Source organism: Alosa pseudoharengus, unplaced genomic scaffold (genome assembly GCF_046254945.1).
Source record: "Alosa pseudoharengus isolate Yale_2024_CS ecotype anadromous, Long Island Sound unplaced genomic scaffold, YU_APseudo_1.1 YU_APseudo_1.1_scf_1, whole genome shotgun sequence".
Lineage (NCBI taxonomy): Eukaryota > Metazoa > Chordata > Actinopteri > Clupeiformes > Clupeidae > Alosa > Alosa pseudoharengus.
This window is the reverse complement of record NW_027468564.1, coordinates 55,169,553-55,194,068: the sequence shown is the minus strand read 5'-3', so window position 1 is coordinate 55,194,068 and position 24,516 is coordinate 55,169,553. Positions and strand designations below refer to the sequence as shown.

The 24,516-nt window shown below is 47.1% G+C and overlaps 1 protein-coding gene across 1 annotated transcript in view; it reads right to left on the bottom strand.

The window, feature by feature from the left end:
* Positions 1 to 17,165, bottom strand: part of LOC143113470 (endonuclease V-like) — a 42,601-nt gene extending 25,436 nt beyond the window's left edge. Inside the window, exons 1-7 of the mRNA XM_076275445.1 lie at positions 17,047 to 17,165; positions 15,424 to 15,595; positions 14,073 to 14,207; positions 12,585 to 12,624; positions 12,169 to 12,281; positions 6,812 to 6,880; positions 6,340 to 6,468 (exon numbers count right to left, since the gene is read on the bottom strand). Coding sequence (XP_076131560.1) covers positions 6,340 to 6,468; positions 6,812 to 6,880; positions 12,169 to 12,281; positions 12,585 to 12,624; positions 14,073 to 14,207; positions 15,424 to 15,595; positions 17,047 to 17,090 — 702 coding nt within the window. The 5' untranslated portion in view covers positions 17,091 to 17,165. The remainder of the gene's footprint in view (positions 1 to 6,339; positions 6,469 to 6,811; positions 6,881 to 12,168; positions 12,282 to 12,584; positions 12,625 to 14,072; positions 14,208 to 15,423; positions 15,596 to 17,046) is intronic.
* Between the last annotated feature and the right edge of the window lie 7,351 nt (positions 17,166 to 24,516).

Genomic DNA, 24,516 nt, shown 5'->3' with positions numbered 1-24,516 from the left:
AGTAGAGTAGGGTAGGGTAGAGTAGAGTAGAGTAGAGTAGAGTAGGGTAGGGTAGGGTAGGGTAGAGTAGGGTAGGGTAGGGTAGGGTAAAGTAGAGTAGAGTAGGGTAGAGTAGGGTAGGGTAGGGTAGAGTAGAGTAGAGTAGGGTAGAGTAGAGTAGGGTAGGGTAGGGTAGGGTAGAGTAGAGTAGGGTAGGGTAGGGTAGAGTAGGGTAGGGTAGGGTAGGGTAGAGTAGGGTAGAGTAGAGTAGGGTAGAGTAGAGTAGGGTAGGGTAGGGTAGAGTAGGGTAGGGTAGGGTAGGGTAGGGTAGGGTAGGGTAGGGTAGAGTAGGGTAGAGTAGAGTAGGGTAGGGTAGGGTAGGGTAGAGTAGCCGAGGAGGGAGGGAAGTGTAATTATGCTGAGGGGTTATCCCTCATCATTAACCACGCTGGAGGTAGGGGCTTTTCCAGGCACATGGACTTCATTTGTATCCATAACAGCAGCAGCAGCACTGCCACTGGCACGCTTGTTGGGGTGTCTTTTAAACGTACCGGTGACAAAAAGGCAACAAAACAGCCAACAAACCGGCGTGTGTCCAGGTGGAAAAGGGCTGAAGCTGTTCTGTTCTCAGAGCCTGAATTATTCAGAGGGGAGCAGCATGGCAGGCGGAGACTGAGCTGAGATGGAGAGAGAGAGAGAGAGAGAGAGAGGGGATGGAGGAGGAGAGGAGAGGAGGGAAGAGGAGAGGGAGGGTGAGATAACTGCAGTGGATAGGAGAGGAGAGGACTAGAAAAGGGGGGGGGGCAGAGGAGAGATGACAAAGAGGAAATGAGAGATAATATGAGAACAAATAGAAAACAGGAAAACGAGAGGATACAGGAAGAGAGCGAGAGAGAGGAGGAGAGGAGAGAGAGGAGGGAAAGCGGAGTGGAGAGGAAAGAGAGGGGGGAGAGGAGAAGAGGAGAGGAGGAGAGAGAGGAGGAAAGAGGAGAGAGAGGAGAAGAGGAGAGGAGGAGAGAGGGGAGAGAAGGAGAGAGAGGAGAGGAGGAGAGAGAGAAGAGTAGAGGAGGAGAGAGAGAAGAAGAGGAGAGAGAGGAGGAGAGAGAGGAGAAGAGGAGAGAGAGGAGGAGAACCGGAGTGGAGAGGACAAAAGTGAAGCAAGGTGAGGTGTGTGCAGGAGGACAGAGCAGGATAAAGAGGGCAGGGCAGGAGAGGACAGGAGAGAATAACACGTTGATAACGCAATGATGACAGATTAAAGTAGCAAGTCAGAGGAGGTGAAGAGAATCTCTGTTATTCAACAAGCTTCAGCGAGCCTCCTCTCCTCCACATTAAACCAACTCACACCCCCATTTCTCACAACACACTGGGAGACACAACAGCGACTTGGTTATTCCCTGCAAATGCATATCCTGCAGAGTGTGGTGACCGAGATGGAAGTAGAATGAGGATGCTGTGTGCTCTATGGGGAGACGCTGGTTATCGCCAGCAGACTTTTGGAGTCGCAGTCGCAAAGTGAGCAAGATAAGTCAGCTGGAGACAAAAACACAAAACACAGAAGCCAGCTGGATGCCCAGGGTGGCCTAGCATAACCCTCCTGGCTCATTTTCACTGTTTGTGTGTGTGTGTGTGTGTGTGTACACAGTATGTGTGTGTGTATGTATATGTGTGTGTGTGTATGTAGATGTGTGTGTGTGTGTGTGTGTGTGTGTGTGTGTTTGTGTATGAGTGTGTGTGTGAGTATATGTGTGTGAGTGTGTGTGTGTGTGTGTGTGTGTGTGTGTGTGTGTACGTCTAGGCAGACACACTCCTTCCAGGGCCATGGGAACAAACAAATCTGATTTGTTTTGGCTGGTAGTGTTGGGGCTGCAGGCTACGATGGGTGTCCAGAGACCTGACTCTTGACCGACCTCTCTCTCTCTCTCTCAACTCACAGGCCCAAACTGGGGCCTCTGTCCTCATCTGACCTCCCCAATCCATTATAAGTGGATTTATGACGACGCACAACAAAGCTCACAACAAAGTCAGACCTCTTCCCATATAAACTACAAAACCTTTTTCACAAGGGAGCTGAAGAATGGCAAAGAAATTATGAGAGTGATGAGAGAGAGAGGCACCAACGTGAAGCACTCCCCTCCCTCACCTCAGAAAAAAACTCTCGCTGGCGGCCATTCCAAGCGCTTTTGTCCTTTCCTTGTTCGCTGTCAATCTTTGGCTACCAGACAGTTTCTTTTGGAAAGGGGGGCCCAACACCGTTTCCATGGTGACCACTCTCCTCCAGCACGTGGACCGTATCAGGCGCTGGGCAGCACTGAGGCTCTACTGGCTCTACTCTCTTAAGGGGCATCATCGGGTTAACGGACTCTCTCTCTCTGTCCATTAGCGATGTTTATGGGCTCGTTAGCTGGATGGACATGGTCAGCCGTCGTCTTTACAGGAGGGTCCAGTAGAGGAAGAGGGGAGGGGGAAAAACAGAGCAAGTGATGGTCCTCCAGGGCCAGTGGTGATGTCCAGGGTTGCTGGTTGGGGACACCTGATGTGGTGGAGGTTCTGCGGCGGTTCTGCTGGCTCACTGCTTCCTGGGGGGAACATCCTGTGTGTGTCGTGTGGAGGAGCGGGGAACACTGCAGCGTTCCGTCAAACAGCTCCACGGAACGCTGCGGATTTCTCTGGATGATGTCATCTCAGGGTTTTTTTAGAAGCAAGTGAGTGAAAGATCCAGGATGCCCCCCCCCTCCATCTGCAATCGCACGCACACACACACACACGCACAGTAACATATACACACACATACACACCCACACGCACAGTAACATATACACACACATACACACACACACACACACACACATAACACCCAGCCATTCCTTTCTTCACACTCCCCCCACTGAGTCTTATTTCTTTCAATCCCTTGAAGTTTCTCTCTGAATCTCTCGCTTTGTTTCTCTCTCTCTCTCTCTCTCTGTCTCTCTCTCTCACACACACACACACACACACACATACCTTTCTCCTCTCCTATTTTTGTCTTAGATTCCTTTCCCTCTCTCACTGTCTATCGTTCTGCTTTCCACGCTTGGTTTCTTTTCTGCGACTGTTACCCTACCCTCCATCCCTCCCTCTCTCCCTCCCTACACTCCATCCCTCCCTCCCTCCCTCCCCCTCCTCACTCTTTCATGGGAGGGCATAAATATGCAGAGGAGCATGTGGAGCAGGTCTCTGGCTGCAGTCCTACACGAGCCCCGGAGCAACTATAGGTCTGACAGTGACACACTAGCACACAGGGCATTTCCTACACACACACACACACACACACAAACACACACATGCACACACACACACACACCACACACGCACACAAACACACACACACACACACACACACACATGCACACACACACAAACGCACACAAACACACGCACACGCACACAAACACACACGAACACACAAACACACACACACACACACACACACACACACAAACACGCACACACACGCACACAAACACACACACACACAGTCCTCTCAAGCAGTTTTCCCCTGACCGGCCGCACACACACACACACACACGCACACGCACACATCATGAGACTGTAAACAGTTGATGTGGCTCGGAGGCCAGTCGCCCGCCAGCTGCTGCGGCCGTAAGTGGGAAACTTTCCTCTCTCCCTCCTCGCCATCCCAACACACACACACCCTCACCGTCCCAACACAAAACAGCAATTAAGAGGAAAGAGAGAGGGAGGGAACAAAACCATATTGCAGATTTCTGCCACGCGCCCTCACAAGCTGTCACGGCTGGCTGCTTGTGTGTGTGTGTGTGTATGTGTGTGTGTGTGTATATGTGTGTATGTGTGTGTCTGTGTGTGTGTATGTGTGTGTATGGTACATATTGACTAGGAGCACATGTGACATATGAATTCATGTGTGTGTGTGTGTGTGTGTGTGTGTGTGTGTGTGTGTGTGTGTGTGTTGTACATATAGAACAGAGACAGGTTGGAATGCATCTGTATATGAAAACTATGTGGGATGAGTCATGTGCTTCAGGATAATGCTGGGAGCACATGTGACACATGCATGCATATCTGTGTGTGTGTGTGTGTGTGTGTGTGTGTGTGTGTGTGTGTGTGTGTGTGTGTGTGTGTGTGTGTGTGTGTGTGTGTGTGTGTGTGTGTGTGTGTGTGTGCAGAGGTGGAAAAGTAAGAGGTCAGAAAGTAAAAGACCGGCCACATACTGTATCTGTGCCAACCATTCACTTAAACCAGCTGATTCTAATTAGCACAGTAGAGCAGCTAATTAGTGAGATCACCTGTGTTAGGTGCACAGGTAGAACCAATACAACACTTTTACTTTCTGAAGCTTTTCTACATATGTGTGTGTGCTTATGTGAGCGTGGGGTGAGATGCACATGTATGTTGGGGCATTTGAACATGCACTAGTGCAGGGTCGCTCTTTAATGTGTGTGGCAGAAAGATTCAAACCACAACATACAGCCTGCTCTTCACTATCAGCTCCAGGGGGTGTGTGTGTCTCTGTGTGTGTGTGTGTGTGTGTGTGTGTGTGTGTGTGTGTGTGTGTGTGTGTGTGTGTGTATGTGCCTTTGACTACTTCAGCAGGCAGTTGGTTGGGCAACTCCCCCAGATTAAATCCCCTTACCCACCTCCTGCCCACAAACCAGATTTAAACTGCGACTGATAAAATGAATCACGCCCACGTTGGTGGACAGCCACACTGGCAAAAGCACACGGTGCTGTGGCTGACATCCTGGATGGGAACAAATAGAGATGTCTATGTCAGTCTCTCTCTCTGTGTGTGTGTGTGTGTGTGTGCACCCATGTGAACATATACAGATTTATATTTGTGTGTGACTGCATGTTTTGGAAATGTGTTTTAGGATATATGATTTTGTGTGTGTGTGTGTGTGTGTTTATGTTGAGCTTCTGTATCCATATTATGGTGAGCATGAGGGGCGTGTGCATTTTTGTGTGTGTGCAGAAGTGTGTATGCTGAGATGTCGGTGATATTCTGGGTATGCTGAGGAAATACAGTGGCTAAGGGTGTGGGTGTGTGTGTGTGTGTGTGTGTGTGTGTGTGTGTGTGTGTATGTGTGTATGTGTGTGTATCAGGTGTGCTTGCGTGTGTGTTAGTGTGTGCTTGCACGTGTGTGTGTGTGTTTGTGTGTGTGTTTGTGCACTTGCGTGTGTGTGTGTGTGTGTAAGAGGAAGAGTGACTGCAGCAGAGAGACAGGTGCAGCAGTGCCGTGTGAAGCCAGAGATCCGGAGAAGAGAGAGAGAGAGAGAGAGAGAGAGAGAGGGAGAGAGAGAGAGAGAGAGAGAGAGAGAGAGAGAGACAGAGAGAGAGAGAGAGAGAGAGAGAGAGAGGCTCACGACGTCTCTAACATTCTTCATCCCCGATGGAGCAGCGCCCCCTCGTGGTGGGCCAGTAATATAGCCTCCACGTTGACTGACTGCTCCTCAGGCACCGTAGCAGATGAGGAGAGCGCGGCTCAGCTGGATCGCCTTCTGTGTGTCCGTGTCCTCCGGAATGCCAGCCTCCACCAGGAGACCGTTAACCAACCAGGGAATGATGTCCCAGTTTCTCCCAATTCCACTCCATGACACAACGTGGATGTGCTACAACACTACCTGGGCATGCAAACTCCCACAGTGTCGCTAACACAGACAAATACAGCAACGCAATTAGGCCAAGACAGAAGGGCTATAAACTGCTACAGCTATAGCTGAGGGTAGTTATAGCTAATGCAAGCTAGGGCGAGCCTCCTGATGCATTAGCAGATCCATAATGTGCCAGTGGTCTCATGGTGTTTCTCTCTCTGTTATTCGCTGAGCTGGATATGAGATGTGCAGTGTGATGCTAGTGTGGTACCATGTGGGGATGAGAAATGGCATGGTGAACAGCAGGGGTTGTTTGTCAATTTGCCTTTTAGTGTTCTGGGGTAATAAGGGTGATAAAGATGCTCTTCGTGAACTGTATCAGGTGTGCTGAACTAATCAAGGACACCGCTGAGAAGATTGGAATGCAGGGCTGGGATGGTGTTGTGATGTGGTAGGCTGGTATGGTGTGGTTTGGCGGGGGGGCAGGGGTAGCTTGTGATGTGGTAGGCTGGTATAGTGTGGTTTGGCGGGGGCGGGGGTAGCTTGTGATGTGGTAGGCTGGTATAGTGTGGTTTGGCGGGGGCGGGGGTAGCTTGTGATGTGGTAGGCTGGTATGGTGTGGTTTGGCGGGGGCGGGGGTAGCTTGTGATGTGGTAGGCTGGTATGGTGTGGTTTGGCGGGGGCGGGGGTAGCTTGTGATGTGGTAGGCTGGTATAGTGTGGTTTGGCGGGGGCGGGGGTAGCTTGCCTGTCTGATGGGCTCTGGCACGCGGTAGCGGCAGCAGGCATGAGTGAGGCGCACAGCCGTGTCCAGACTGATGCGGTGGCCCACCGACACATACACGGGTTTGGTGCTGGAGTCGGAGCTGCGCAGGGCCTGGAGAGAGAGAATGACAGAGAGAGAGAGAGAGAAAGAGAGAGAGAGATAGTGAGACAGAATGAGAGAGAGAGAGACAGAGAGAGAGTAAGAAAGAGAGAGTGAGACAGAGAAAGAGAGAGAGAAAGGTGCGAATGAGAGGCAGAGTAGAGAAGCCTTCAATAAACAAGACTTTTTTTTTCTTTTCAAGACTCTTTCACCAACACTATTGAAAGTGAAGGTCATACTCTTCAAAACAAAAAAAACGCATCTATAAAGCTTTCACAAAAACAACGAATGACGTTGTACACAGGAAAACATGTTAGTGGCATTTCACAAAGCCCCAGTTGTGTGCTCTCCGTACCTTTCCCAGCTCTCTCCCTGATTGGGAAGTCAGGGGGAATGTGTCTCCTCCTTTCTGCAGTGCATTGATCTGTCGGACAAGTAAAGAAAAAGAAGAGTCATTTCTCCCACCTCTCTCTCTTTCTCACTTTCTTTCTTTCTTTCTTTCCTTTTTTACATTCTGGCAGCAAGCAGTCTCGCATAATGAAACCTTTTCCTCCTTTTCTCTCACAAGGTCAGTAACTGATGGCAACGCCGCTGACATCGGAATGTGACTCCTCTGCTCCCCGAGTTTGATCAAAAAGCACGAATTCTTCAGAGGTGAGAAATATTCCGAATCTGTACGTGACACAACAACTCTTGGCAACCACACACTAGTCCCTCTACAACACACACACACACACACACACACACACACACACACACACACACACACACAACCACACACACACAAACACACAATGTGACATTTGTGAGAGCACATAAACACAAACACACACACACAAACACACACACACACTCACACACACACACACAAATCTAGAAAGCGCAAGGTTAAAGAGCACACCGGGCTTGCAGTTGTGAAGTGATTGAGTGGCCGTGCAGGGCCAGACACATTAGCATGTTAATCTGTTCACGCGGGCACTATTTGGACAGCCCCTGGCAGCCTAACGGCGCTCCGCAGGCACTTAGGGTGATAATGGGCCCGGGCACGGCTGATGGATGGCCCGAGTCAGACGCGGTGACACCAGGCAGAGGTGGGACAGGTGGGCGCTCGGCATGACAGAGCGACCTGTTGGGAGGCGGAGAGCAGCGCGGGGGGGGGGGGGCGGGGGGGGGTGAAAAACGCTGCACGGCCAGACCGCAGCAGCTCGATTTGGGACTCAGGCCGGCAACGCCGTCCGTTTGTTTCTCCTCAGCAAGGATTTTGGCAGCTCAAGCTGAGGTGTTTGAGCTGAGACGGAGAGAGAGAAAGAGAGAGAGAGAGAGAGAGAGAGAGAGAGAGAGAGAGAGAGAGAGGGAGACAAGACACACAATGCTAGAACCTGAGAGAAGAAGACAAGAGCAGGGGACTGGGGAGGTGACAGAGGCCATCGCTCCTCTAGCAGCTTATCCATCATTTACCAGGCACTTTGAGGGGGCTTACCAGATGCTGCTTTTGTGAGCTAAGTTCACCTCTATAAATCAATGTTTGCCCATGACAGTTATATCTTACCTGCGCGCGTGTGTGCTTGTGTGTGTGCGTGTGTGCGCGTGTGTGAGTGTGTGAGTGTGTGTGTGAGTGTGTGTGCGTGCGTGTGTGTGTGTGCACCAGACACAGTGTAACACATCTTTCACCTCCTCATCTGATGACCTTGAGTAGACATTAAGTATTTAAATCACTGGGTTTACACTGTCCTCATAAACTGCACATTAGATATGATGAAAACCAATGAATAGCAAACCAAAGAGGTGGTCATTATCTTTCCCTCAATAGTCTAAAATCCCACAACTGTCTTTTTCTAACACCACAGAAGTTTGGCAGCAGCCATTAAACTAGCTGAAGGACAGCACACATCAGTTCTTTTAAACTTTTTAAATCGCAGGCCAGGCGCCTTTCTTCAGCATGATATGACAATGAACCCAATCTAGATTAGATTAAGGTATTGAGTGCTTTTCCCCTGTTTTTTTTTTAATTATACTAGCATTTCATACTGTGTTGTCATAACAATGTTTGTATTGATGACTATTGGAATGAATGGGTCAGATAATGGCATTGTTTTCATTTTGGTGTGAACCAGAGGTAAGGGCTCAGTTTAATGCTCTCTGCACAGCAGTTAACACCAACTCTGGAAAATGTCGCATTGTTCACAGCAGTTAACACCAGCTCTGGAAAATGTTGCATTGTTCACAGGAGTTTCCTGACTGACTACAATGCAGCGCTCTGAGTATTGGCGGGAGGATCGATGGTGATGCATTCATTCCCCCACGCCTCCTCATTCCTGCGGCTCTGCCAGACAGACCTCCGCCTCGTCACGGCGATGTTGATTCAGCACAACCTCCTCCTCCTCCTCCTCCTCCTGCGTAGAGATGCGCTGCTCCCCCGACAAATTACCCACAAAAACAGAGGCTGCCGAGTTGCTCCAGCCAAATATGATTAGGGGAAGAAAGCGCCTCGCAGACGGCGAAACGCACAGGGCCAGCACGCGCACGTCCAACACAGAACAGGTCAAACACGTGGACACGGACTCAACGGCCCCCTGAGCACGGAGCTTGGTCAGTGAGGTCAGGGGTGATTTAATGGACCTTAATCCCCTTCGTTTGTCAGTGTGGGGATGATGACATTATTAGACGGGTCTTGGTGGGTGTGCTGTGCTACGCAGGGTGGTGCGCCTTGGGCCTCCGAACGTCTCTTGACCGTCGCTGCACATTTGAGCGGGAGCTCCAAGACTGATGGCACGAGAGGCGATAAATGGCGACAGGGTTTCCCGAGCGACTGCCTGGAGTGGAATAACAGCGAGCTAGAGAGCGACCGGCTTCTTTCAATTTCCTCCGCGGCTCAGGGGAGCACTAAGCAAGTGACAGGGATGCGGTGCCGCGCGCCGAGATAGAGGCCGTCACCGTGACGACGCTGTCACCGGCAGTCAACTCCTCTGGGTGGCAGGGTGGGGGTGGAAGGGCTGTTAAAGATTTTTATTACAGTCATATACCTTTCGGAGCATGTTTTTGAAGAAAACCTCCTGAGAGGCGAATGCCTTATGTCAAGTCAAGGATGAGGAATGGATGGAGGCTTGACGGTTAGCTTTGAGTAAGTCAAGCACAGGGATTTACAGAGGGCAAATTGTGACATATGTCTGCAGTATTGCTTCAAAAGTGAAACATGCACATCACCTCCACATCCAGCCACATGCACAATATGGAGCTCTGGAGAGTTGCCAAGCAACCAGAAACACTCCCCCAGGTACCATGTAACGCTAACGCTAACATAATGTGTCAGGTACCATATAACGCTAACACAATGTATCAGGTACCATATAACGCTAACATAATGTACCAGGTACCATGTAACGCTAACACAATGTATCAGGTACCATATAACGCTAACATAATGTATCAGGTACCATATAACGCTAACATAATGTACCAGGTACCATGTAACGCTAACATAATGTATCAATTGATCCATGCATCTGCATGCTCAGGTCTGCTGCTCTAGAACAGACTGGGCAGGGGGGACTCCACCAGGCACTCATCACTGCCCACATGTCGACACAGGCTGCCTCATCTCCCTGCCTCTGTAGTATTGCACCAGTGCACCGTGGTTCACAAGAGAAGAGCTCAAGTGGTGGTTTGGCACCGTGGTGAGGCTGGGACCTCTGGCAAGGGCTAAATGAATGCAGAGCAGTCGTGGGAGATGAGCCATAACCCTCCCTGTAATGACATGAGACAGCACCGACACCGGGCACCTACCAGGCTTTAGAGCCACAAAAAAGTCATAATACGGTTCCACCTGGGGCCAGCGGAGAGATACGGCACAGGCTTAGCCGATAAACACCGTATGTGTGCCATGGGGGATATGAGTGTGGTGCTTAGCGCTGGTTAATTGAATGCGGTGAGCATCGCTGTTTGGGTGGAATTGCCTGCAAGCTGTCTGTTGGCTTTTTCTCTCGCAAAGGCCTAAGCTCATTTGGGTTTATGAATAGTGCCGCATGGCTGTGTTTGCGTCAAACATTTTATTTTCATTCTGAGGAGCTTTCAAGAGTAATTTGTTGCAAATGATTTACTGTTATCGACCTCTAGATTTTGAACATTGGTCCTTTCCATGAAACAGACAAAATATCTAATACATCTGATAGCTCATTTGGGCTTATTAATGGTGCCACATGGTCATGTTTGTCAACCATTTTATTATGCATTCTGAGGAGCCTTCAAGAGTAATTTGTTGCATATGAATTTACATGTACTGTCAACAACCTTACATGCCCTTTTATCTCACAACAAAACATTGGTCCTTTTGATGAAACAGCCAAAATCTCTAATACATCTGATAGCTGAAACATCTGATAACTACACAATGGGTAAAAAGGGCAAAGTTCTGGAGAAAGTACTTTTTAAAATCCTGGCGGACAGTTAGGCTAGAAATAGTTCAGAGGACAGAGGCTTGCCCACAGCCTTGCTTCTGCAGCGGACCAAGCACACGTTTGAGAGCAGCAGAAATTCAGCAGTGGCTGGTGGAGTTCAACAGTCACACGGAGGGAGGAGAGAGCGCTTTATTACTCAGGCGTGCCTTTTGCACTTCTGTTCACTTCCTCTTCTTCGTCTCCAGATGCACAAAAGAAAAGGACTCGGAGAGCTTTTTTCCTTCTTTCACTTGGAGCCCATTTTCTTGGCTGGGTTGTTGCACTCCCACTCGCTGCTTTAATATTTACCTTGATGTCTGGTGCTGAGCTCATAATTGCAGGCGGTTGGGGATTTTCAGAGACACAGCTCATAAACCTGCCTCGATGTGGACTGACTGCAATGAATTTCAGTTCTTCTACAGGTCCATACAGCGAAGGTGGCTATGCTTGTCTTAAAGCCTAATGTATCTTTTTGTTTTTCACATTTCAGCTGTTTTTGAGATAGCAGCCTCACTGTGCATTAATCAAAGTCTCCTCACCTGCACAGGGACTTCTGAATGATTGTCTTTCAATGACCAAATCTACAGCACTGATCTTGCCTCACCAAAGACTTCTAAGATCTTGACAATGTATACGATCAACTCACTTAGGCAGCATTTACCACATAAAAAAGTGAGAGGTTTCTCTGCCTCAGAGAGACCACACAACCTTGTATGTAGAAAATGCAGCGTAGAAGGAGACTGTCATGAAAGGAAACCCACTGGTCTGTGACATACCGATCCGCAACAGCAATATTACATTTCTTTGAGCTTTGGCATTGACCTTTACAGGAATAACTGTCGGAGCTCGAACCAAAAGGCTTTTGTGTTGCAAGTGTCACGAATCATCGAGAGCTGAACAAATCCAGAAAGAGGCGGCTACAGCACACAGATAAAATAGCGAGCTGTTCAAGGACAGGCTGCTTTGTACATTTGTACAGATTTAAATGAACAGCATTTGCAAAGCACCCACAGACACACACAGTAACACACACAGAGAAAGATGGACAAAAGGCTTATCACAGACACCAATGAAGAACTATCAGGAAGCACACGGCAAAGACAACCAAGACGGTCAAGAACATCACAGAAAAGAGGGACTTGTTGAATAGGCATCCGATGGGCATTCAGTGGGAACTGCCCAGTTAGAGTCTGCTCAGCCTGCCCTTGACCATGCACATCAAACAAATGCAGCATTTAAACAATGTGTGTGTGTGTGTGTGTGTGTGTCTGTGTCTCACCTGAGAGAGGTGCTGCTCATCCCGGACCACCCCCTGGACCTGCAGCAGGTTCTTGGCCACTCCGATGCAGGGCAAACCTGACAGCACCCCCAGGTGACAGGCCAAGCCAAACTCTGCAGGAAACACACACACACACACACACACACACACACACACACACACACACACACACACAAGGCCCATTTAGAAGCCTGTCTCATCCGGTCCCAGGCAAAGGCATAGGACACAGCCAAGACTACAACAAGACTACAAACTGGTGAACAAGTCACAAACTAATTTAACTAACTAAAAGTCATGAATAAGTGGACAAGTCTTGAATAAGTGGACAAGTCTTGAATAAGTGGACAAGTCTTGAAAAAGTGGAAAAGTTGTTGCAATAACTGGGAGATCAAATTCCATCCAGTCTCTCCCCTCACCTCGGTAATGGAAGAGTCCGTTCCCATCAACAAACACCACCTGTAGGAGAGTCAGAGGAACATCTGGTGATGCGGCTGCAGGCTCTACCGTCATGGGGTTTATGATTTTCAAATTAGTTTTCAGCTCATTTTTCCCTGATGAAAGAAGTATTAATTAGGTATAATCTGCACACTGTATGATACCACAGTGTATCTTAAAACACACTACTAATTATTATTAACAATAGTAAACCCCCAATTAAAACAGGAATAATACCACTCTATCTTTCACACGGTCACAGCATCGTCCCACTGAACGAGGAGCCCTCATTGGGCGGATGGTGAACGAGGTCAGCAGCCGCAGTGAGTCACCACAGCTTCCTGACAGGGCAAGTATGGCGCCCGAGACACCACACTCAAGATGGCTGGTCAAGACGGCAAACGCAGGTTGGGGTGAAGGTGGTGGACGTGCGGGCCGTGATGGACTGATGGTGGAGGGATGTATGGGGGGGGGGGTGTGTATATGTGTGTGTAGGAGGGAGTGTGTGTGTATGTGTGTGTAGGAGGGAGTGTGTGTGTATGTGTGTGTAGGGGGGAGTGTGTGTGTATGTGTGTGTAGGAGGGAGTGTGTGTGTATGTGTGTGTAGGAGGGAGTGTGTGTGTATGTGTGTGTAGGAGGGAGTGTGTGTGTATGTGTGTGTAGGAGGGAGTGTGTGTGTATGTGTGTGTGTAGGAGGGAGTGTGTGTGTATGTGTGTGTAGGAAGGAGTGTGTGTGTATGTGTGTGTGTAGGGGGGAGTGTGTGTGTATGTGTGTGTGTAGGGGGGAGTGTGTGTGTATGTGTGTGTAGGGGGGGTGTGTGTGTATGTGTGTGTAGGAGGGAGTGTGTGTGTATGTGTGTGTAGGAGGGAGTGTGTGTGTATGTGTGTGTAGGAGGGGGGAGTGTGTGTATGTGTGTGTAGGAGGGAGTGTGTGTATGTGTGTGTAGGAGGGAGTGTGTGTGTATGTGTGTGTAGGAGGGAGTGTGTGTGTATGTGTGTGTAGGGGGGGTGTGTGTGTATGTGTGTGTAGGAGGGAGTGTGTGTGTATGTGTGTGTAGGGGGGAGTGCGTGTGTATGTGTGTGTAGGAGGGGGGAGTGTGTGTATGTGTGTGTAGGAGGGAGTGTGTGTATGTGTGTGTAGGAGGGAGTGTGTGTGTATGTGTGTGTAGGAGGGAGTGTGTGTGTATGTGTGTGTAGGGGGGGTGTGTGTGTATGTGTGTGTAGGAGGGAGTGTGTGTGTATGTGTGTGTAGGAGGGAGTGCGTGTGTATGTGTGTGTAGGAGGGAGTGCGTGTGTATGTGTGTGTAGGAGGGAGTGCGTGTATATGTGTGTGTAGGAGGGAGTGTGTGTTTTCGTGCATGTTAGTGTGTGTGTGCGTGCGTGTGTGTAGGGGGGAGTGCGTGTGTGTAGGGGGGAGTGCGTGTGTGTAGGGGGGAGTGTGTGTATGGGTTTCCGAGCGGAGCCCTGACCTGTGGCATCAGACTGGGCTGGGCCTCCTGCAGCCTCCGCAGGGCGTGGACCAGCGAGGGCGTCTCCCGGAAGGCCAGGAAGCCGGCCACGTACGGGGCGTCCAGCGCCACCATCTGACTGTCCTGGTAGAGCAGCTGTGGAAACACCAGAGCAGAGGCACGGCCGTTAGGAGCCATCACACACACACACACACACACACACACACACACACAAACACACACACACCTAGGGCTCCTCTGCCAGATGGAGCCCAGAGGTCTGCGTGAGGTGGAGTGGATGTGGTGGATGGCGGGTAACAGAGAGATTAAAGTACAGCAGGCGGATCTCAACACACAATCCCATACCTCCACTCCACAGGGTTCTGGCTTACAAAGAGCCAGTGCATTGGGAGGGAGGGAGAGGGAGAGAGGGGGAGAGAGAGAGAGAGAGAGGGAGAGAGAGCTATATTGAACACCCAGAGAAGTGTTGATGAAGAGACTGGTGGGAGGGGTAAAAAGAGGAGAGATTACAAGTAAATTGATGCGACAGGCTTATTGAAGAGAATCTAATTAGTGTTGTAGATCACATTCCATCAGCAAAGGGAGGTAGTGACAAAATGAGTTTAAGCCAATATAATAAATAAAGGAGCGGGGTGGTGTGCGGGTGTGTGTGTGTGTGTGTGTGTGGGGGGGGGGGGGGTTAAAAGGTGTGCCAATGTCTGATATAACTGAAATGGAGGATGATCAAGAGAGCGGAGAGATTAAGACACTGCAGCTACACAGCGAACCCTCAAAGAAAGCTCATTTTTAAACCAATTGTGCTCTAGAATACATTTACAAACGCAAACCCAATTGAATAGCCACTAGCCACTACATACTGCTGCTGAGGGGTTCTACCCTCCCAGCTTTACACACAACACTGTAATAAATGGAACATTACTGTTATAATGTAATAATATCATAATATACAACCCTAAATCAGAACAAGTTGGGACGCTGTGTAAAATGCAAATAAAAACAGAATATGATAATACACAAGTCTCATAAACATTCCTCCTTTTATTTTCTTTATCATTACACAAATTTTCCAGCATTTTGTTACCCCCCTCCCAACTTTTTTTGAAACATGTTGCTGGTATCAAATTCAAACTTAACATATATTTTCCATGACATTTGTCATTTACAACATTTGATATGTTGTCTGTGTCCTTTATGTAACTAACTATGAGTTTTAAGAGATTTGCAGATTATTACAGTCTGTTATTATTCACATTTTACACAATGTCCCAACTTTTTCTGATTTGGGGTTGTATAAAAAATCCTCCTGTTCATCCTTGGGTGAGTTTACATTTGCATGTTCTGTAGACTGCACCTTCATGTCTGGGTAGCTGAGCACGACCAGTTGTGCACAGGCGTTGATGTCGTCCCCTTTGATGAAGGACAGGTCCACTCCTCCGACTCGCTCCAGCCCAGTGAAGCAGGGGCTCGTCTGCCAGTCCTCAGTGTCCCCGACCTGGAGACGCTGCTTCAGCTCCGCCTGCTCCCTGCACTCAATGGGACACAGCACTGAGTCAGTTCCTACATGCGCTCAATATGACACAGCATTGAGTCAGTGCCTACATGCGCTCAATGGGACACAGCACTGAGTCAGTGCCTACATGCGCTCAATGGGACACAGCATTGAGTCAGTGCCTACATGCGCTCAATGGGACACAGCACTGAGTCAGTGCCTACATGCGCTCAATATGACACAGCATTGAGTCAGTGTCTACATGCACAGTGCACTGGAGACCATTTGGGCATTATGGTGTTTTTATCAAGCTAACTAGTTAAAAGCCAACAGACGGACCAGCCATTCAGAATTATGAACAGGCAGATAACATGTCTCAAATTGGGCTCCTCACCCAAGGCCGCTAGTACCATCACAGTGCATGCCAACGCTCTTTGATTCTTTCTGAGTTCATGGCATAGAATCGATATTCGGTATATATTCAAACTGGTTAATTCAGGAAGGTAACCTTACATAGACTGTCTATCAGGTTTTGCAAGGAAGAAGACTTTGGGCCCAAGTTTGAGAATAGAATTTCACTGTGAAAATGGGAGTGCATGTACAGTGTTGCACGTTATGCACTATTTATACTTTTATTAGAGTATACAAGTCAGTGAATCTGTAATATATGCTTCTGTGCACTGAACCAACAGAGACAATTATGCTATATTGATCAGCCAAGAGAATTAAAAGATTCAGAGTGTTACCCAGGTTTCTTTTGTCAGCTGCAGCACACCATGCTTTAAAATCCTAGGGTACCATTTCAGGTTCTCTCTGTGCAAGTATCAGGTTTTTTATTTGGTGACACCCTGTGCCACAAATCTGCCAAATCTCGTGATGAAAGAGACTGAAGTTATATCCCTATCAGGTTGCACTCATCGGGGACTCAAAAAGTCATCAGTCAAAGGTAGGCCTAATCTGGCTGGCATCCAGTTCTCTATTCATGTCCAATTTCTTTCCTAGCAGCAGCATTAGAGAGAGACTACTGCAAATATCAGTCACATAATTTTGTTGAAAATAAAATTACAGTAGCTACTCAATTAACACTAACTGCTGAAGCACTGCTTAGCCTTAAGTCCTTACTAGCTTCTATGGTGCCAACATGAGACTCCCCAAGATGTACATCACCTTTTGCGCTTGTAGAATCTACCTCCCCATAAGCAAACTATTATGTGCACGTGATATGCTACACACACACACGGGTAATGTGAAAACTAATATTATTCTCATGACCGAAAATAGCTTTGCTTCTTAGCCTTTATTCCTTCTGCGTAATATGACGGATTGACAAAGTTATGACAGAAAGAAAGTCAGCGGTACAAAAGTTCTTGCTGATACAGGAAGGCGAAGGCGAATGCCACACACATAGGCTATAGTCGAGCATGACTCACGAGCCTTTTTGTGGATTTTTCAACAAAATATTTTGTAGAAATTAAACTTTCCAACCTTTCCCATTCCTTCACCAGCTCCTCCTCGGGCTTAACTGACATTGTAGACTACGGCACATTTAATATTCAACAGAGAAACACATAACAAGACCGAATAGACTCATGTCCAGCTACACACTTCCGTATTATGACAGTCAACGTAATGACGTTTATTAAGGGGAGGTTGCCTACTCACGTCGTTAGCCCAGTAGAGCGAAAAGAGCACTTCAAATTCTGCGCCATTTCTCAACATGTAGCCTATTTCCTTGCACGTTCTTATTGGTCAGAAATATTAGGAATTTAAAGTCAACGACTGTCAGTATTAATATGAAGTAGCCTAGGCTAAACGAATGCGCCAGTGGCTAATGAGATATCAAATAGCCTGGTGCCATGGACAGAAGTCCATGGTTTGAAAGACCCTCCATCGACGCTCCAATGATTGTGGCAATTAATTATGATCAGATCTCTCACTACAGATAGCATTGATCACGTCCTTTATTATTACTGGAGATGGAGAATCTCGTGTTTAGCTTTGATAATTCTACGAGGTATAGCCTATACCCGCCAAAGTCAACCATTTGTATACGTCTATTGTTTAGTAAATATCGCCACCTACTGGAAAATAGAATTAACAACGTGTTTACAGAAAGAAAAAAATAACATGTGCAAGTTTAGGTAGGCCTGTAGGCTACCACATCATAATTGATCACTATACTTATTGTAATTAATCACTCTGTAACCCATATGCATCACAGTCAGAATAACTTTTACTTAGCAATGGTCTGATATAGTGGAAATGTTATGACATTATCAGAATTGTAAAATATCCTAAGAAAATTATTTCCTTGCCATATCATTTAGAGGGTTTATATCTGTATTTACCTATTAAGTATTTTTTAGCATGATACATCTGGTTTTGAGTTTCTTTGGAAAAACTGCATAAAGTTCATATAACAAAGATTTTGTATGGCATTGCAATTCTAGATCTACAGACCTTTCCCAATAATATGTGCACAACTATTTCGTCTCTTATGCTAAGAGAGAATTGAGTGTCTTTGGTTTTCCACTGGAAGAGAATCATTTCTAATGCACTCTAATCTTTATTTTCGACTGAGACAGTAATTGTGCGTTATAAAAAATGCTGCTTTGTGTCACACTCAAACTCTGATAATAATAGCAGCAAAGAGGATTGAAGCTTGTAAATAAGGTGTGTCCCATAGCCATTCCAGGCTGTAAATAAGATGTGTTCCATTCCAGGCTGTAAATAAGATGTGTTCCATTCCAGGCTGTAAATAAGATGTGTTCCATAGCCATTCCAGGCTGTACAAGGTGTGTTCCATTCCAGGCTGTACATAAGGTGTGTTCCATTCCAGGCTGTAAATAAGATGTGTCCCATAGCCATTCCAGGCTGTAAATAAGATGTGTTCCATTCCAGGCTGTACATAAGGTGTCCCATAGCCATTCCAGGCAAAGCCAGTGAAATCTCCACACTGGAGCGGAGTTGCCTCCTGATTATGTAAGGCTAAGAGAAATAACTTCAGCCATTGTAAAGGTACACACTGTTTTCCCCTAAGGGGGTGTGAGGTTGGTTGGGGTTGCCCCTAATTAGACTTATTTCAGTGTTGCACCCAGTGGGTTTGACTCCAGAGCAGATGGCCATGGCTACCATCTCCCAGTGCACCTTGAAGGGGATGTCGCCAGAAACATCGGCACCGGCAACACAAATAAACGAATATGGAAACAAGAGTGCTCAGGCGCCTACAGACACACCCTCACCTCCAGATTCCAGAATCTGTATTCAGAGCCAGATCCTGAGAGAACTAAGATATGGTGACCCTCACTCTCTGCCTTGTATATCTGAAGTACACTGGATCAGTACTTTTTAAGTCATGTTAGTGGACAGACGGATGGAGGGACCCGATTACAATACTCTCTCTTACTATATAACTTAACATTGCCTAGTAAGTAGCCTAAATGACAATGGGCCCTAAACATTGCTGTCTACTGTACCATAATATTTTCAGTCAGGAATAAATATTAAACAGTCAACTCTTAGGATTTAGGCCTACTCCAACTCCCAACCCAAGAATACAATGCGCATTGAATTACCATATACCTTAATAATGTGCTATATGAACTTGAACTTAAACCATATAACATGTAGTAAATTAGCCTACTGAAAATACATGGCTAGTCAGTGACGTCATGGCGTCAAATTGTTCTAAAAACGCGCTGTGTCAAACTGTTCTGTTTGTTTCTATAGTAATGGAATGTTTGATATTTGGAATGTTGCAGAAAACATTACTTTTGCAAAACAATTTCGACGAGCGGCAATACAGACATTTTCTCGAAGTATCATTTCTCGACTTTTCTCCTCACTTTGCATAAGGACTTTTGTCTGGTCAGAAAAAACGCTACACAGTATGCAGGACAGACCGGAGGTAATTCAAATTGATGTAATTTGGCACTTATCTGCCAATTCCGTAGTCTTGTGTCAGGTTTGAACGCAAATGTGGCCTAACGTTAGCTTAAAATCTAAAAATTAGCTATCCCACCAAGTTAGACTAATAGTTTTATTTTCCAACATTACAGTGCAGTTTATAGCATATAGAATGTTGTGTCCCTTATCAGTGGTAGGCCTACTGTCATCACGTTAAGCTGGATCAAAGTTTAGCTATGGAACATGATGCTAACTGATGTTGAAAGTAAAAGCTAAAATCGTCTGATTATAGTTTTTCCTCTGTATTATGTCAGTGTCTGCCGTACTGCTTGTGCTACAAGAAGAAGGCTGGCTTCTGTCTGGACAGGGTGTCCTACAACGAAAAAGTAAAGTTCCTCTGTTTAAGGAAAAAAAATGCATGAACATGAACAACACAATATATGGGCTATGTCTTCTTACCCATGTTTTACTTTTCTCTCATAGAAGGTACTCCTGAGAATGTTCTTGAATCTTCAGGAGCAGGGCTCAGTGAACGCCCATATTACAGTTGAGGATGTCATTGAATGGTTTTTCCGCCATGAGAGGAAGATGTTCAAGGACTGGTTAGTAATATCAGAGGTCAAGTGCTTAAAATGGAAAGAAACAATTTCATTGAAAAATAAACAAGAAAAGAACATGACACCTCTCTGATTATTGTTTAGGTTCCCTGAGATAAAGGAGTCATGTGATGATGAAACCTGGCTGGTAAGTTAGAGAAATACTTTAAAGCCTAGTTAGGCTAATCCATTACAGGTGCTGAACAGCTTTTCCATGTCAAAAATATGAGTTGTTATGTATAGGCTACTGCTGAATACACATTCAGGTTCTGCAGTCCTTTTTGAGCTGATAATAATTAAAGATGAATGTGTCATTTTAGGCCTGGCAGGTCAATGCCCATCTCAGGATGCAGGACATTGAGCAGGAGGTCAGGAGAGAGCTGATCGTCAGACATCTGTCCAGTGTGTCTCGCAAGGGCAATGAGCTGCAGAATTGTGAACAACATGTCCCCTCAGCTCCGTCTGATCTGTGAGTCACATTCAGTGATCAACTATTGACTTAGAAATACGGCACCTTGAGTGTATTTAGCTATAAGTTTCACGTTCAAGTTAAGTTTGCTATCATATACTCAAAATCAATAACTAGGGCAATTCCACGGAAAATTTACTTTTTGCCAGTGAAATGCCTTGGCATTTGTATGATGTGAATGATAACATTCATTTTTTGTGCATTTTGTCTCATGTACATTCTTCAGACAAAATTAGCAAATGCTCAAATTTCATGTAATCATTCACATCATACCATACCATCACATTTCATTGGTGTTATGGATGTTACAAAAAAACATAATTTTCCATGGAATTGCCCAGTATCATTTGTGGATATGAAATTCAATAGTCTCAGTCAGTGTGAGTCAACTCCACTTTACTTAGTAAGTTAAAATGGAATTCCAAAACAGTATTGAATTACATGGTAATTTTCAGCCTGAAGTGCAAGTAAGATACAGAAAATATAAACTAAAGTGGCTAGTGTTATTACGGTGTACACGTCAAAAACAGTAAACACTTTGAATTGGTGTGGCTTTCAAATTGGGCATAGAAAGACTTCAGCTCCTCTGGAGAAGTAGGCTCTTCCCTCACACCATAGCCCTAGACCTCTTCCATATACTGTAGTCTGTGATGGTCTGTAGCCCACTCCACATGTGAATGATGTTTAAAGTCACTGTAATGTGACTCCACCTTTCCCCCCCCTGCATTGTTGTTATTATTGTATTATTATTATTAACAAAATGACATGTTGATGTTGGAAAAAGCAGAATTTCACACAATCTCTTTTTGCCAACAGAGAGTCACCTGAGAAGCGCCCAGATGACCTCAAGATTCCTCTTCTGAGGAGAATCTTGAGTGACCTTGAGATTGAGCTCCAGTATTATCAGTGCTCTCGTCTACACACCCGGCTAGAGGTGGTGGCGGACCTGGTCACCAGACTGATCTACGCCATGAAGACAGATTCCAGTGGCACTCCTTACCATGGGTCCTCCATGCAGCTGACAGAGCTGGCCGTGGATATTGCCTGTGCAGTGCTGAGGAGGTTGTCCTCTATTTTACCGATGTCAAACCTACAAGCACACTACTCCCGTCCAGCGGCTGCTAGGATGACCCACTCCATCCATCACAAGCTTGTGAAGGCCATGTATACTGCTGATGCCATGAAGAAGTTCTTGTGCACCGGCGATGAGACTCTAATGGCCACCGTCATTGACTTTGTGTCAGTGAAAGTTACCAGGCTTTTTCAGATGTCTTTTCAAAGGCCTTCACAACCACCCTCCATCTTGAGACTGTTCCTGATCGCTACTGACTACAAGAGTTCACCAACTACTGCTCAGAAGTTGGTGATTCACATTGAGGCAGTGACTTCAGTTTTGACACTTGTGTTGCTGCAGATGTACTCTCAGGACGACACAGAATTTACATTCGAAGCTCATAATTGGCCACTGATTGAGCATGTGGTAAACAGACTGTCTCACTCTGGTGTGAAAGTCACAAAGAAGAAAGCTAAAGTCAATTGTTATTTCAACACGAATGAGGTGGTTTGTATGGTGAACTCCATCTGTAAAGATGTATTGACAATGTATGGCAGCATGAAATCTCTCATGGAGGCATTATCCAATAAGAACAGGATGGTGTCTAGAGACATTGGCCGTCTGGTGTCTGTCCAACTTGAGATGGTATGCCGCAATAGGAAAATGGAAACACTGCCATTTGAGCTGCCACCTTGCCCTGACCTGGAAAAGGTCATATGTGGTGTAGTGGCAAGATTTGTCCATGCCCTTGTCCCGGTAACGATGGCGGATAAGGACGACCTAATCATATGCCTTCTACTGGTGGACCAGATTCGTTTTCTCACCAAAGTGACTCTTTTCCAGTCTCAGGAAGCCAATTATCTTTCCTGTCACTTCAAAGATCTCTCATTGGATACGATCGAACAGCTAGGTGACATGGTTTATAATCAATATGCAGAGTCCTTCCCGTTGTATGACGTTCAGGACCAGTTACACACATTAGTGATGGATAAACATCAGAGCTATATGATCAGTACCATGATTTCAACAACTCTGCAGGATTACGTGACACTACTTGATAACATCTCCTGTGAGGAACACATGGAGGCGCCAACCTCAAGTGCACCACAGCCACCTCCTGGATTCACTCTACCTGATGCATCACCTGTTGTGAAGCCACCTCCTGGATTCACTCTACCTGATGCATCACCTGTTGTGAAGCCACCTCCTGGATTCACTCTGCCTGATGCATCACCTGTTGTGAAGCCACCTCCTGGGTTCACTCTGCCTGATGCATCACCTGTAGTGAGGCCACCACCTTGGTTTACTCTGCCTGATGCATCACCTGTATTGAAGCCACCTCCAGGGTTTGATCTACCTGATGCATCACCTGTAGTGAGGCCACCTCCAGGGTTTGATCTACCTGCTACCTCACCTGTAGTGAGGCCACCACCTGGGTTTACTGTACCTCCTGCCATCTCACCTGTAGTAAAGCCACCTCCTGGGTTTGATCAGCCTGCCATCTCACCTGCAGTGAAGCTCCCTCCTGGGTTTGATCAGCCTGCCATCTCACCTGCAGTGAAGCCTCCTCCTGGGTTTGCTCTGCCTGCCATCTTACCTGCAGTGAAGCCACCACCTGGGTTTGATCTGCCCGTCACCTCAGCTGTAGTGAAGCCACCACCAGGTTTTACTGTACCTCCTGCCTCCTCAGCTGTAGTGAAGCCACCTCCTGGGTTTACTGTACCTCCTGCCACCTCAGCTGTAGCGAAGCCTCCTCCTGGGTTCCTGCTTCCAGATGCATCCCCTGTAGTGAAGCCACCACCAGGGTTTGATCTGCCTGCCACCTCAGCTGCAGTAAAGCCACCTCCTGGGTTTGATCAGCTTGCCATCTCACCTGCAGTGAAGCCACCACCAGGTTTTACTGTACCTCCTGCCACCTCAGCTGTAGTGAAGCCACCACCTGGGTTTGATCTGCCTGCCACCTCAGCTGTAGTGAAGCCACCACATGGGTTCCTGCTTCCAGATGCATCCCCTGTAGTGAAGCCACCTCCCGGTTTTACTCTACCTGATGGATCCCCTGCAGTCAAACCACCCCCAGGGTTCCTTTTGCCTGTAACATCACCTGTAGTTCGACCACCTCTTGGGTTTGCTCTGCCCATCCTTCACCTGCAGTGAAACCACTTCCTGGTTTTACTGTAACGGACACATTGCCTGTGGTAAAGCCACCTCCTGGGTTTGTGTGTGATAACTCACCTGCAGTGAACCCTCCCCCTGGCTTCGCTCTGCCAGTTGCATCAACTGTTGCACGGCCACCTCCAGGGCTGGCTCTTTCCAACAACTCAGCCGCAGTGAAGGCAGCTCCACTTGTTGCATCACCTGTAGTGAAGCCACCTCCTGGGTTTGCCTTATCTAATGCCTCAGCTGCAGTCCGACCGCCTCCTGGGTTTGCTCTATCAGAGACAATGTCTGCAGTGAAGCCTCCTCCTGGATTTGCCTTACCCAATGCCTCAGCTCCAGCCCGAGCAGTGAAGCCTCCTCCTGGGTTTGCCTTACCCAATGCCTCAGCTCCAGCCCGAGCAGTGAAGCCTCCTCCTGGGCTCCTGGTTGCAGACGTCTCACCTGCAGCACAGCCCCCACCTGGGTTTCTCCTTTCTGAGTGCACGAGACCTGAATTGTGCCCAGAAGTTCCAGATTGGGAGATGGAGGATGAGGCTCAAGACATTGAGAAGAATCATCATGTGGTAGGATCTATACCTTTCTAAAAGGTCTTTTGAAAATAATTATGTGTTGCTTAGTTTCCTTGTAGTTGTGGTTGTGGTTATGACATTAACCAATCATCATTAACTTGATTTACATTTTGTTCTCAGTGTGCTCAAGACAAAGCAATGGCAGTACCATCCAATGACTCAAAAGATGTCCAGAATCATGCAGCACAGCCATCTGGTAAGTTG